A 13,020-nucleotide genomic window follows, 5' to 3' on the forward strand; every position below is an offset into this window, starting at 1 on the left:
AGATATATTTTTTCCAAATTTTGTGGTAAATCTTTCTAGTTACAGGCTTTCTGGCCTGAACAAGAGTATTGATAACAGAATCTGAGAATCCTCGCTTCGATAAAATCAAGCGTTCAATCTCCAAGCAGTCAGCTGGAGTGAAACCAGATTCGGATGTTCGAACGGACCCTGAACAAGAAGGTCTCGTCTCAAAGGTAGCTTCCAAGGTGGAGCCGATGACATATTCACCAGATCTGCATACCAAGTCCTGCGTGGCCACGCAGGAGCTATCAAGATCACCGACGCCCTCTCCTGATTGATCCTGGCTACCAGCCTGGGGATGAGAGGAAATGGCGGGAACACATAAGCTAGTTTGAAGGTCCAAGGTGCTACTAGTGCATCCACTAGAGCCGCCTTGGGATCCCTGGATCTGGCCCCGTAGCAAGGAACTTTGAAGTTCTGACGAGAGGCCATCAGATCCATGTCTGGAATGCCCCACAGGTGAGTGACTTGGGCAAAGATTTCCGGATGGAGTTCCCACTCCCCCGGATGCAATGTCTGACGACTCAGAAAATCCGCTTCCCAATTTTCCACTCCTGGGATGTGGATAGCAGACAGGTGGCAGGAGTGAGACTCCGCCCATAGAATGATTTTGGTCACTTCTTCCATCGCTAGGGAACTCCTTGTTCCCCCCTGATGGTTGATGTACGCAACAGTTGTCATGTTGTCTGATTGAAACCGTATGAACTTGGTCCTCGCTAGCCGAGGCCAGGCCTTGAGAGCATTGAATATCGCTCTCAGTTCCAGAATATTTATCGGTAGAAGAGATTCTTCCCGAGACCAAAGACCCTGAGCTTTCAGGGATCCCCAGACCGCGCCCCAGCCCATCAGACTGGCGTCGGTCGTGACAATGACCCACTCTGGTCTGCGGAACGTCATCCCTTGAGACAGATTGTCCAGGGACAGCCACCAACGGAGTGAGTCTCTGGTCCTCTGATTTACTTGTATCTTCGGAGACAAGTCTGTATAGTCCCCATTCCACTGACTGAGCATGCACAGTTGTAATGGTCTTAGATGAATGCGCGCAAAAGGAACTATGTCCATCGCCGCTACCATCAACCCGATCACTTCCATGCACTGAGCTATGGAAGGAAGAGGAACGGAATGAAGTATCCGACAAGAGTCTAGAAGTTTTGTTTTTCTGGCCTCTGTTAGAAAGATCCTCATTTCTAAGGAGTCTATAATTGTTCCCAAGAAGGGAACCCTTGTTGACGGGGATAGAGAACTCTTTTCCACGTTCACTTTCCAGCCGTGAGATCTGAGAAAGGCCAGGACAATGTCCGTGTGAGCCTTTGCTTGAGGAAGGGACGACGCTTGAATCAGAATGTCGTCCAGGTAAGGTACTACTGCAATGCCCCTTGGTCTTAGCACCGCTAGAAGGGACCCTAGTACCTTTGTGAAAATCCTTGGAGCAGTGGCTAATCCGAAAGGAAGCGCCACGAACTGGTAATGTTTGTCCAGGAATGCAAACCTTAGGAACCGATGATGTTCCTTGTGGATAGGAATATGTAGATACGCATCCTTTAAATCCACCGTGGTCATGAATTGACCCTCCTGGATGGAAGGAAGAATAGTTCGAATGGTTTCCATCTTGAAAGATGGAACCTTGAGAAACTTGTTTAAGATCTTGAGATCTAAGATTGGTCTGAACGTTCCCTCTTTTTTGGGAACTATGAACAGATTGGAGTAGAACCCCATCCCTTGTTCTCTTATTGGAACAGGATGAATCACTCCCATTTTTAACAGGTCTTCTACACAATGTAAGAACGCCTGTCTTTTTATGTGGTCTGAAGACAACTGAGACCTGTGGAACCTCCCCCTTGGGGGAAGTCCCTTGAATTCCAGGAGATAACCCTGGGAGACTATTTCTAGCGCCCAAGGATCCAGAACATCTCTTGCCCAAGCCTGAGCGAAGAGAGAGAGTCTGCCCCCCACCAGATCCGGTCCCGGATCGGGGGCCAATATTTCATGCTGTCTTGGTAGCAGTGGCAGGCTTCTTGGCCTGCTTTCCCTTGTTCCAGCCTTGCATTGGTCTCCAAGCTGGCTTGGCTTGAGAAGTATTACCCTCTTGCTTAGAGGACGTAGCACTTTGGGCTGGTCCGTTTTTACGAAAGGGACGAAAATTAGGTCTATTTTTCGCCTTGAAAGGCCGACCCTGAGGAAGGGCGTGGCCCTTACCCCCAGTGATATCCGAGATAATCTCTTTCAAGTCAGGGCCAAACAGCGTTTTCCCCTTGAAAGGAATGTTTAGTAGCTTGTTCTTGGAAGACGCATCAGCCGACCAAGATTTCAACCAAAGCGCTCTGCGCGCCACAATAGCAAACCCAGAATTCTTAGCCGCTAACCTAGCCAATTGCAAAGTGGCGTCTAGGGTGAAAGAATTAGCCAATTTGAGAGCATTGATTCTGTCCATAATCTCCTCATAAGGAGGAGAATCACTATCGAGCGCCTTTATCAGCTCATCAAACCAGAAACATGCGGCTGTAGTGACAGGGACAATGCATGAAATTGGTTGTAGAAGGTAACCCTGCTGAACAAACATCTTTTTAAGCAAACCTTCTAATTTTTTATCCATAGGATCTTTGAAAGCACAACTATCCTCTATGGGTATAGTGGTGCGTTTGTTTAAAGTAGAAACCGCTCCCTCGACCTTGGGGACTGTCTGCCATAAGTCCTTTCTGGGGTCGACCATAGGAAACAATTTTTTAAATATGGGGGGAGGGACGAAAGGAATACCGGGCCTTTCCCATTCTTTATTAACAATGTCCGCCACCCGCTTGGGTATAGGAAAAGCTTCTGGGAGCTCCGGCACCTCTAGGAACTTGTCCATTTTACATAGTTTCTCTGGGATGACCAACTTTTCACAATCATCCAGAGTGGATAATACCTCCTTAAGCAGAATGCGGAGATGTTCCAACTTAAATTTAAATGCAATTACATCAGGTTCAGCCTGTTGAGAAATGTTCCCTGAATCAGTAATTTCTCCCTCAGACAAAACCTCCCTGGCCCCCTCAGATTGGGTTAGGGACCCTTCAGAGATATTAATATCAGCGTCGTCATGCTCTTCAGTAACTAAAACAGAGCAGCCACGCTTACGCTGACAAGGGTTCATTTTGGCTAAAATGTTTTTGACAGAATTATCCATTACAGCCGTTAATTGTTGCATAGTAAGGAGTATTGGCGCGCTAGATGTACTAGGGGCCTCCTGAGTGGGCAAGACTCGTGTAGACGAAGGAGGGAATGATGCAGTACCATGCTTACTCCCCTCACTTGAGGAATCATCTTGGGCATCATTGTCATTATCACATAAATCACATTTATTTAAATGAACAGGAATTCTGGCTTCCCCACATTCAGAACACAGTCTATCTGGTAGTTCAGACATGTTAAACAGGCATAAACTTGATAATAAAGTACAAAAAACGTTTTAAAATAAAACCGTTACTGTCACTTTAAATTTTAAACTGAACACACTTTATTACTGCAATTGCGAAAAAACATGAAGGAATTGTACAAAATTCACCAAATTTTCACCACAGTGTCTTAAAGCCTTAAAAGTATTGCACACCAAATTTGGAAGGTTTAACTCTTAAAATAACGGAACCGGAGCCGTTTTAACACTTTAACCCCTTTACAGTCCCTGGTATCTGCTTTGCTGAGACCCAACCAAACCCAAAGGGGAATACGATACCAAATGACGCCTTCAGAAAGCCTTTTCTAAGTATCAGAGCTCCTCTCACATGCGACTGCATGCCATGCCTCTCAAAAACAAGTGCGCCACACCGGCGCGAAAATGAGGCTCTGCTTATGCTTTGGGAAAGCCCCAGAGAAATAAGGTGTCTAATACAGTGCCTGCCGATATTATAATATCAATATACCCAGATAAAATGATTCCTCAAGGCTAAATATGTTTTAAAAATGAATCGATTTAGCCCAGAAAAGTCTACAATCATTAATAAGCCCTTATGAAGCCCTTATTTACCATCGTAATAAACATGGCTTACCGGATCCCATAGGGAAAAATGACAGCTTCCAGCATTACATCGTCTTGTTAGAATGTGTCATACCTCAAGCAGCAAGAGACTGCACACTGTTCCCCCAACTGAAGTTAATTGCTCTCAACAGTCCTGTGTGGAACAGCCATGGATTTTAGTTACGGTGCTAAAATCATTTTCCTCATACAAACAGAAATCTTCATCTCTTTTCTGTTTCTGAGTAAATAGTACATACCAGCACTATTTTAAAATAACAAACTCTTGATTGAATAATAAAAACTACAGTTAAACACTAAAAAACTCTAAGCCATCTCCGTGGAGATGTTGCCTGTACAACGGCAAAGAGAATGACTGGGGTAGGCGGAGCCTAGGAGGGATCATGTGACCAGCTTTGCTGGGCTCTTTGCCATTTCCTGTTGGGGAAGAGAATATCCCACAAGTAAGGATGACGCCGTGGACCGGACACACCTATGTTGGAGAAATACATATATGAATCAATCAATAAATGGCTGAGAATTTTACCAGAGCTTGAAATAACTAAGGAGGATTTAAGAGGAAGTATAAATAGAACAAAAAAAGCCACTTTACTATCTAGCTGGAGAGAGTCACAAGTTAAAATACTACATCATGTTTACCTAACCCCTTATGTGTTAGCTAAGTGGGGTAATTCCCAAAATAGTTTTTGTAAGAGATGTAGATATGAAAGAGCAGATATAGTACATTGTATGTATTCTTGCCCCAAAATTAACACTTTTTGGCTAAAAATAACTTATTGGTTGAAAAAAAAATGTAAAATTAACGTGGACATCACTCCAAAGGAAGTTCTCTTTCTAGCAAAAGGGGTAGTATACGGGTCATGCACTCGTTTATTAAATACCATAATTTTAATTGTTAGGAATATGATACTATGTGAATGGAATTCCAAAAAGAACTTAAGTATAAAGATTTTCTTAAGGCGAATACAACAGCAAATGACTTACGAGCAATTTGATACAGATAGTCAGTCGGAAAAACAAATAGCAAAATTTATGACTAAATGGGAGTTATATATAAGATCGTTAGATCCTGCAATACAACAAATTATTATTAAACCATTTGAAAATTCTATATATATTCAAGAGGAACAACTCAGGGGGAGCTGGAGGGCGTAGGAGGGGAGAGGGATGAGCTGTAAGATTAACTCTTTTTTTGTTTTTTCTTCTTCCCTTTTTTCTTTTTTTTTTTTTTTTTTTGTTGTTGTTGTTATAGTGTATGAGATATTTAATAGTCAAACACATCAAGAAAAAGGATGTGTTATTAAGGCTTTTCTTTTTTTTAGTAACCTATTTAGAGAAACAACCAAGATTAACGTAATTAAAAAAAAAGGGAAAAAGGAAAAAAAAAAAAATGAGAATAGCACTGAACTAATCCATATTAACAAGAGTATAGCGGTTCACTCTGTAGAGGTAGTAAGCTGGATGAAAGAATGAACAAAGTATATATTGGATGTAATGTGAGGAAGCTAAACATCCCTGTACCATTTATGGATGTAAGAGGGGGAAAAAAAAAAAAATGGTGTAAACAAGTTATTTAATGCTGGATGTTATACAGTAAAGTATCACTGTACCAATTGCTTTGTGAAAATTGTAACAAAACTTTTCTCAATAAAAAAAAAAAACTTTATAATAGTGATGACTGGTTAGGTTCAGCAGTCAATCAGCAGCGCTAGTTATATAGATGAGACGTTTAACTAGCGCTGCTAATTGGATCAGCTTTTACGGTGTGTTGCACCATAACACTATTATATCTGGTGCCGAAAATAGCAGAATGCTGCTACCCATGGCTATATTTCGAATTTGTTTGACAAATAATGAATTTTGCCCATACCTACTGTATTGATCATAACAAACAGCATTTTTTTTTATTTACTATTCCAACTTAAGATCTGCACCTATTGTGACTCAGTACCAATTTACCAGGATAGCACTACACACCTTGCTTCACCTCCTCAGAAGCCATGGAGTCCCCAACCTCAAAATCGGAAGTAACACGACGTTTAATGAAGCGCAAGTACAATTCTGTGCGGGCACTAATCAACGCCACCTCGGCCAGGATTGGGTCCAGGTCCCTACAGGAGTAAAACAAGTGATTGTGGTTTCTATAAAGAGATACATGCTCAATATGGGTGCTAAACTATTTTATAAACTACTTCATAACTCTGCCATCATAAAAATAGAAAGAGATTTTGATGGCAGATAAGAACCATAGGCACAATAAATCTGGCCAAAATTTCCTTAATTAATTGTAAACTTATATAGTTCGTAGGATAGCGTTATGCTTATAACAGGCATTTTTTAAATCTCCTCCAGTGTTTGTCCTTACCACCTCTAATGGAAGTTTATTATATGAATAAAAACAAAATTCAACCCTTTCTGTGAAGAAGTGCTTCCACAAAATTACTCCTAAACTTTCTACACTTTTTTTGTGAAGAATAATCACTGCCTCAACTTTACAAAGCCTCTTAATATTTTTGAAAGTTGCTATCATATTACCCTCTTCCCCTACTCTCCTCTAAGATATACATATTTAGGTCATTGAGCCTTTCTTGTAAGTTTTTTTTTTTTTAATACCATGTGCCATTTTAGTAACCCTCCTTTGAATAGATTCCAGTTTGTTTATATCCTTCTGGAGATATGGCCCCTACACACAATGTTCAAGAAGAGGGCCAACTAGTGACCTGTAAAGTGGTATAAGAACCTTACTATTTCTGCTGCAAATACCTCTACCAATACAAACCAAGCTTTCTACTGGCCTTACTCGCTGCAATACTACTTTGTTTTCTTATTTTTAAAACATCTGAAATAATAATCCCTAAGCCCTGCTGCTCTTTTGTAATGGTTAGTAAAGTTATTAAACCTGTAATTAACATTTTCATTCCTGAATGCATAATTTTGCTCTTTTGCAATGTTAAACTTTACATTCCAGTAATTTTTCCAATCCTCCATTGTTTTGATATCACTTCTCATTTGGTCCAACCCCCTGGAACATCAGCTTTATTAAAAAAAATATATAATCTCCAAACAGACAAACTCTTATAATCTCCAAACAGACAAACTCTTCCATGTATCACTTTGCTGATATCATTGATAAATAAATATGTTAAACAAAGCAGGCACCACTGCCCCATTTACTAAGACAATCTGTTGTCTATCTTTAAAGGATTCTACCCAGTTCACAATTTGTGAGTTGACCAAGGAGATACATTTTATGAACTAGTTTGTTATGTGGGATGGTGTCAGAAGTTTTACTAAAATCTAGATATGCCACATTAACTGCTCCACCCTGGTCTAACACTTTAGTTAGATAATCAAATAAGTCATTTAGATTAGTCTGACATGGTGTTGCTGAAGAAAAAAAAAATGCTCATTAGGCCCTCTAAATTTGTCTTAATTTATTTATTTTAAAAGTTTCCATTACCACTGAAGCTAAACTGACTGCCCTGTAGTTACCAGAATCTTTTACTGCCCTTCTAATGAAGAGATACTACATTTGCTATTCTCCATTCAAGTGTAACAACTCCTGTCTAAAGTGAACGGTTAAACAGATTGGTTAATGGGGCAACTAGCACAGATCAAAGTTCCTTTAAATCCCTTGGATGAATATTATCAGGACACACTAACTTTTTTTAAATGTATTTTTGATAATGCCAAGAAAATCTCATTATCTCTATAAATATAAGTGATAGTTAATTTATTTTCAAACCTGTTGATGATACCTAGGTATCCAACTGTAGGGGGCGCTATTCACATATATTAGTTAGTTAACAACATTTGATGTGCAACAAAACAATAATAAATCTCAAACCATACACTTAGTGGAAATAACTTAGCTGGATTCTTTGCCTCAGCTATGTAACATGTACTGATACTCAATATAGTCCTGAAATCTTTAAGAAATTATTTTGGTAAAGTCCTGGTATGGTTGGTAGTATGATATTCACACTTGATAGAAGGCTTGATGGGCAGCTCCTCTTATAACAAACAAAGCAACTGAACATCTGTGGAAATTAATCACAAAGTAAAGAGGGCGCCTCCTAGTGCAATATTGCATGATAATAAACAAAAAATAGAATTTGTGCAAGAAAAATACTCACAAAATAAGCAGCACCTATGTGCTGATTGGGGCAGGCTGGGGAATCACAGTGACCCAGCGATTGGATGATGGAGCTTGAATGGAAACAAATGTAGAATCTGAACAAGAAATCAAAAAAGAGATGGGGGAGCACCTCCTAGTGCAATAATGTAATATAAATGGCACAAATGGACAAACTTGAAAATTGTATACTCACAAAGGGAGCAGCACCTATGTGCTGATTGAGGCAGGCTGGGGAATCACAGTGACCCAGCTACACTGATCCTGCAGCAGGATGATGGTTACCAATATCTCCAAACAAACAATCAGGCTTAGACTTCCATAAAAATAATTTGTTTAAAAATTCAAGGGATGTGAATTGACAACACCCCAATATATAAACAATTGTTTAAAAACAGATGCAACTAGTTTCTCAGCTACAAAGGCTGTTTCCTCAGGCTACTGAGGAAACAGCCTTTGTAGCTGAGAAACTAGTTGCAACTGTTTTTAAACAATTGTTTTTATATTGGGGTGTTGTCAATTCACATCCCTTGAATTTTTTAATAAATTGTTATTTTTATGGAAGTCTAAGCCTGATCGTTTGTTTGGAGATATTGGTAACCATCATCCTGCTGCAGGATCAGTGTAGCTGGGTCACTGTGATTCCCCAGCCTGCCTCAATCAGCACTTAGGTGCTGCTCCCTTTGTGAGTATACAATCGTCAAGTTTGTCCATTTGTGCCATTTATATTACATTATTGCACTAGGAGGTGCTCCCCCATCTCTTTGATTTCTTGTTCAGATTCTACATTTGTTTCCATTCAAGCTCCATCATCCAATCGCTGGATCAGTGTAGCTGGGTCACTGTGATTCCCCAGCCTGCCCCAATCAGCACATAGGTGCTGCTTATTTTGTGAGTATTTTTCTTGCACAAATTCTATTTTTTGTTTACTATCTTGCAATATTGCACTAGGAGGCGCCCTCTTTACTTTGTGATTAATTTCCACAGATGTTCGGTTAATTTATTTTCACAATCTTTTGTGAAGACAGAACAAAAGTAATCATTGAGACAGCCTGCAATTTGCAATTATATAATAGTATTCTACCATCAAATGTTTTCAGTTTTACTATTCCTTAGTTTTTTCCTTTTGTTAATATATCTAAAGGTTTTGTCCCATATCTGACTATATATCTTCTCTTACACATGAGCTTTAGCCTTCCTAATTAACTGCTTAGGCTTTTTTTGTTAGATTCTACATATTTGCATTTCATCATCTGACTTTGTTTTTATGATCAATATTTTTGTTGTTGTTACAGTATGTGCTACTTCTATGGAAATCCATATTGGTTTCCTCTTTAAATTTTACAGACATACCTAACAAAGTGTGCGGTTGCATCTAAAATGGCAGCCTTCCTGAAAATTATTTCTTTATCCTAACCACAATGTTAAGTAGGTAAATAATTTTTAATATTTAACATTGTCATCAGACTTTAAATGTGATTTAATTGCTTTATTTTCCCTGTTATGGTGCATTTCCTTAAAGGCATACTGAACTAAAAAAAAAATGTTTTACGATTCAGATAGAGCATGCAATTTAAATATCTGAATCATGAAAGAAAAGATATGGGTTCAGTGTCCCTTTAAGGTAATGCACCATAACAGGGCAAATAAATCACCTTTAAAGTCTGAGGACAATGTTAAATATTAAAAATGATTTACCTACTTAACGTTGTAGTTAGGATAAATAAATAATTTTCAGAACTCACATTTAGTTGTATCTTTTCTTTTTAACTTATTGTACTAACATCTGCATTCCACCTGTTTGTATATTAGGTGTCTAGAGAATGACAAAAACATAAATTATGTACAAATTTACCTGATAAATTCATTTCTTTCATATTGGCAAGAGTCCATGAGCTAGTGACATATGGGATATACAATACTACCAGGAGGGGCAAAGTTTCCCAAACCTCAAAATGCCTATAAATACACCCCTCACCACACCCACAATTCAGTTTAACGAATAGCCAAGCAGTGGGGTGATAAAGAAAGGAGTAGAAAGCATCAACAAAGGAAATTTGGAAATAATTGTGCTTTATACAAAAAAATCATAACCATCATAAAAAGGGTGGGCCTCATGGACTCTTGCCAATATGAAAGAAATGAATTTATCAGGTAAATTCTTACATAAATTATGTTTTCTTTCATGTAATTGGCAAGAGTCCATGAGCTAGTGACATATGGGATATCAATACCCAAGATGTGGAGTCTTCCACTCAAGAGTCACTAGAGAGGGAGGGAATAAAACAAAAACAGCCAATTCCGCTGAGAAAATAATCCACAACCCAAAAATAAGTTTATTTTCACTTTTGAAAGAAAAAAACTTAAATCAAAAAGCAGAAGAATCAAACTGAAACAGCTGCCTGAAGAACTTTTCTACCAAAAACTGCTTCCGAAGAAGCAAATACATAAAAATGGTAGAATTTAGTAAATGTATGCAAAGAGGACCAAGTGGCTGCTTTGCAAATCTGATCAACTGAAGCTTCATTCTTAAAAGCCCATGAAGTGGAGACTGATCTAGTAGAATGAGCTGTAATTCTCTGAGGCGGGGTTTGACCCGACTCCAAATAAGCTTGATGAATCAAAAGTTTCAACCAAGAAGCCAAGGAAATAGCAGAAGCTTTCTGACCTTTCCTAGGACCAGAAAATAAAACAAATAGACTAGAAGTCTTCCTGAAATTTTTAGTAGCTTCCACATAATATTTCAAAGCTCTTACCACATCCAAAGAATGTAAGGATCTCTCCAAAGAATTCTTAGGATTAGGACATAAAGAAGGGACAACAATTTCTCTACTAATGTTGTTAGAATTCACAACCTTAGGTAAAAATTGAAAAGAAGTCCGCAAGACTGCCTTATCCTGATGAAAAATCAGAAAAGGAGACTCACAAGAAAGAGCAGATAGCTCAGAAACTCTTCTAGCAGAAGAGATAGCCAAAAGGAACAACACTTTCCAAGAAAGTAGTTTAATGTCCAAAGAATGCATAGGTTCAAATGGAGGAGCCTGTAAAGCCCTCAGAACCAAATTAAGACTCCAAGGAGGAGAAATTGACTTAATGACAGGCTTAATACGAACTAAAGCCTGTACAAAACAGTGTATATCAGGAAGTATAGCAATCTTTCTGTGAAATAAAACAGAAAGAGCGGAGATTTGTCCTTTCAAGGAACTTGCAGACAAACCCTTATCCAAACCATCCTGAAGAAACTGCAAAATTCTAGGAGTTCTAAAAGAATGCCAGGAGAATTTATGAGAACACCATGAAATGTAAGTCTTCCAAACTCTATAATAAATCTTTCTAGAGACAGATTTACGAACTTGTAACATAGTATTAATCACTGAATCAGAGAAACCTCTATGACTTAGAACTAAGTGTTCAATTTCCATACCTTCAAATTTAATGATTTGAGATCCTGATGGAAAAACGGACCTTGAGATAGTAGGTCCGGCCGTAACGGAAGTGGCCAAGGCGGGCAACTGGACATTCGAACCAGATCCGCATACCAAAACCTGTGTGGCCATGCTGGAGCCACCAGCAACACAAAAGACTGTTCCATGATGATTTTGGAAATAACTCTTGGAAGGAGAACTAGAGGCGGGAAGATGTAAGCAGGTTGATAACACCAAGGAAGTGTCAGCGCATCCACTGTTCCGCCTGAACATCCCTGGACCTGGACAGGTATCTGGGAAGTTTCTTGTTTAGATGAGAGGCCATGAGATCTATCTCTATAAGCCCCCACATCTGAACAATCTGAAAAAACACATCTGGATGGAGAGACCACTCCCCTGGATGTAAAGTCTGGCGGCTGAGATAATCCGCCTCCCAATTGTCTACACCTGGGATATGTACCGCAGAGATTAGACAGGAGCTGGATTCCGCCCAAGCAAGTATCCGAGATACTTCTTTCATAGCTTGGGGACTGAGAGTCCCACCCTGATGATTGACATAAGCCACAGTTGTGATATTGTCTGTCTGAAAACAAATGAACGGTTCTCTCTTTAGTAGAGGCCAGAACTGAAGAGCCCTGAGAATTGCACGGAGTTCTAAAATATTTATTGGTAATCTCGCCTCTTGAGATTTCCAAACCCCTTGTGCCGTCAGAGACCCCCAAACAGCTCCCCAACCTGAAAGACTCACATCTGTTGTGATCACAGTCCAGGTTGGGCGAACAAAAGAAGCCCCTTGAACCAAACGATGGTGATCTATCCACCATATCAGAGAGTGTCGTACATTGGGATTCAAGGATATTAGTTGTGATATATTTGTATAATCCCTGCACCATTGATTCAGCATACAAAGCTGTAGAGGTCTCATGTGAAAACGAGCAAAGGGGATTGCGTCCGATGCTGCAGTCATGAGACCTAAAACTTCCATGCACATAGCCACTGAAGGGAATGACTGAGACTGAAGGAGCCGACATGCTGCGACTAATTTTAAACGTCTCTTGTCTGTTAGAGACAGAGTCATGGACACTGAATCTATCTTGAAGCCTAAAAAGGTGACCCTTGTCTGAGGAATCAAGAAACTTTTTAGTAAATTGATCCTCCAACCATGTTTCCGAAGAAACAACACTAATTGATTCGTGTGAGATTCTGCAGTATGTAAAGACTGAGCTAGTACCAAGATATCGTCCAAATAAGGAAACACCGCAATACCCTGTTCTCTTATTACAGATAGTAGGGCACCCAGAACCTTTGAAAAGATTCTTGGAGCTGTTGCTAGGCCAAATGGAAGAGCAACAAATTGGTAATGCTTGTCTAGAAAAGAGAATCTCAGAAACTGATAGCGTTCTGGATGAATCGGAATATGAAGGTATGCA

General features: G+C 39.5%; 1 protein-coding gene across 2 annotated transcripts in view; it reads right to left on the reverse strand.

Annotated features, from left to right (window-relative positions):
* Window positions 1-13,020, reverse strand: part of COG4 (component of oligomeric golgi complex 4) — a 114,178-nt gene that overhangs the window by 65,679 nt on the left and 35,479 nt on the right. For both annotated transcript variants that reach the window (XM_053702261.1, XM_053702271.1), the window contains exon 9: window positions 6,008-6,141. In XM_053702261.1, coding sequence (XP_053558236.1) covers window positions 6,008-6,141 — 134 coding nt within the window. The remainder of the gene's footprint in view (window positions 1-6,007; window positions 6,142-13,020) is intronic.

The sequence above is a fragment of the Bombina bombina genome, chromosome 1 (genome assembly GCF_027579735.1).
Source record: "Bombina bombina isolate aBomBom1 chromosome 1, aBomBom1.pri, whole genome shotgun sequence".
Taxonomy (NCBI): domain Eukaryota; kingdom Metazoa; phylum Chordata; class Amphibia; order Anura; family Bombinatoridae; genus Bombina; species Bombina bombina.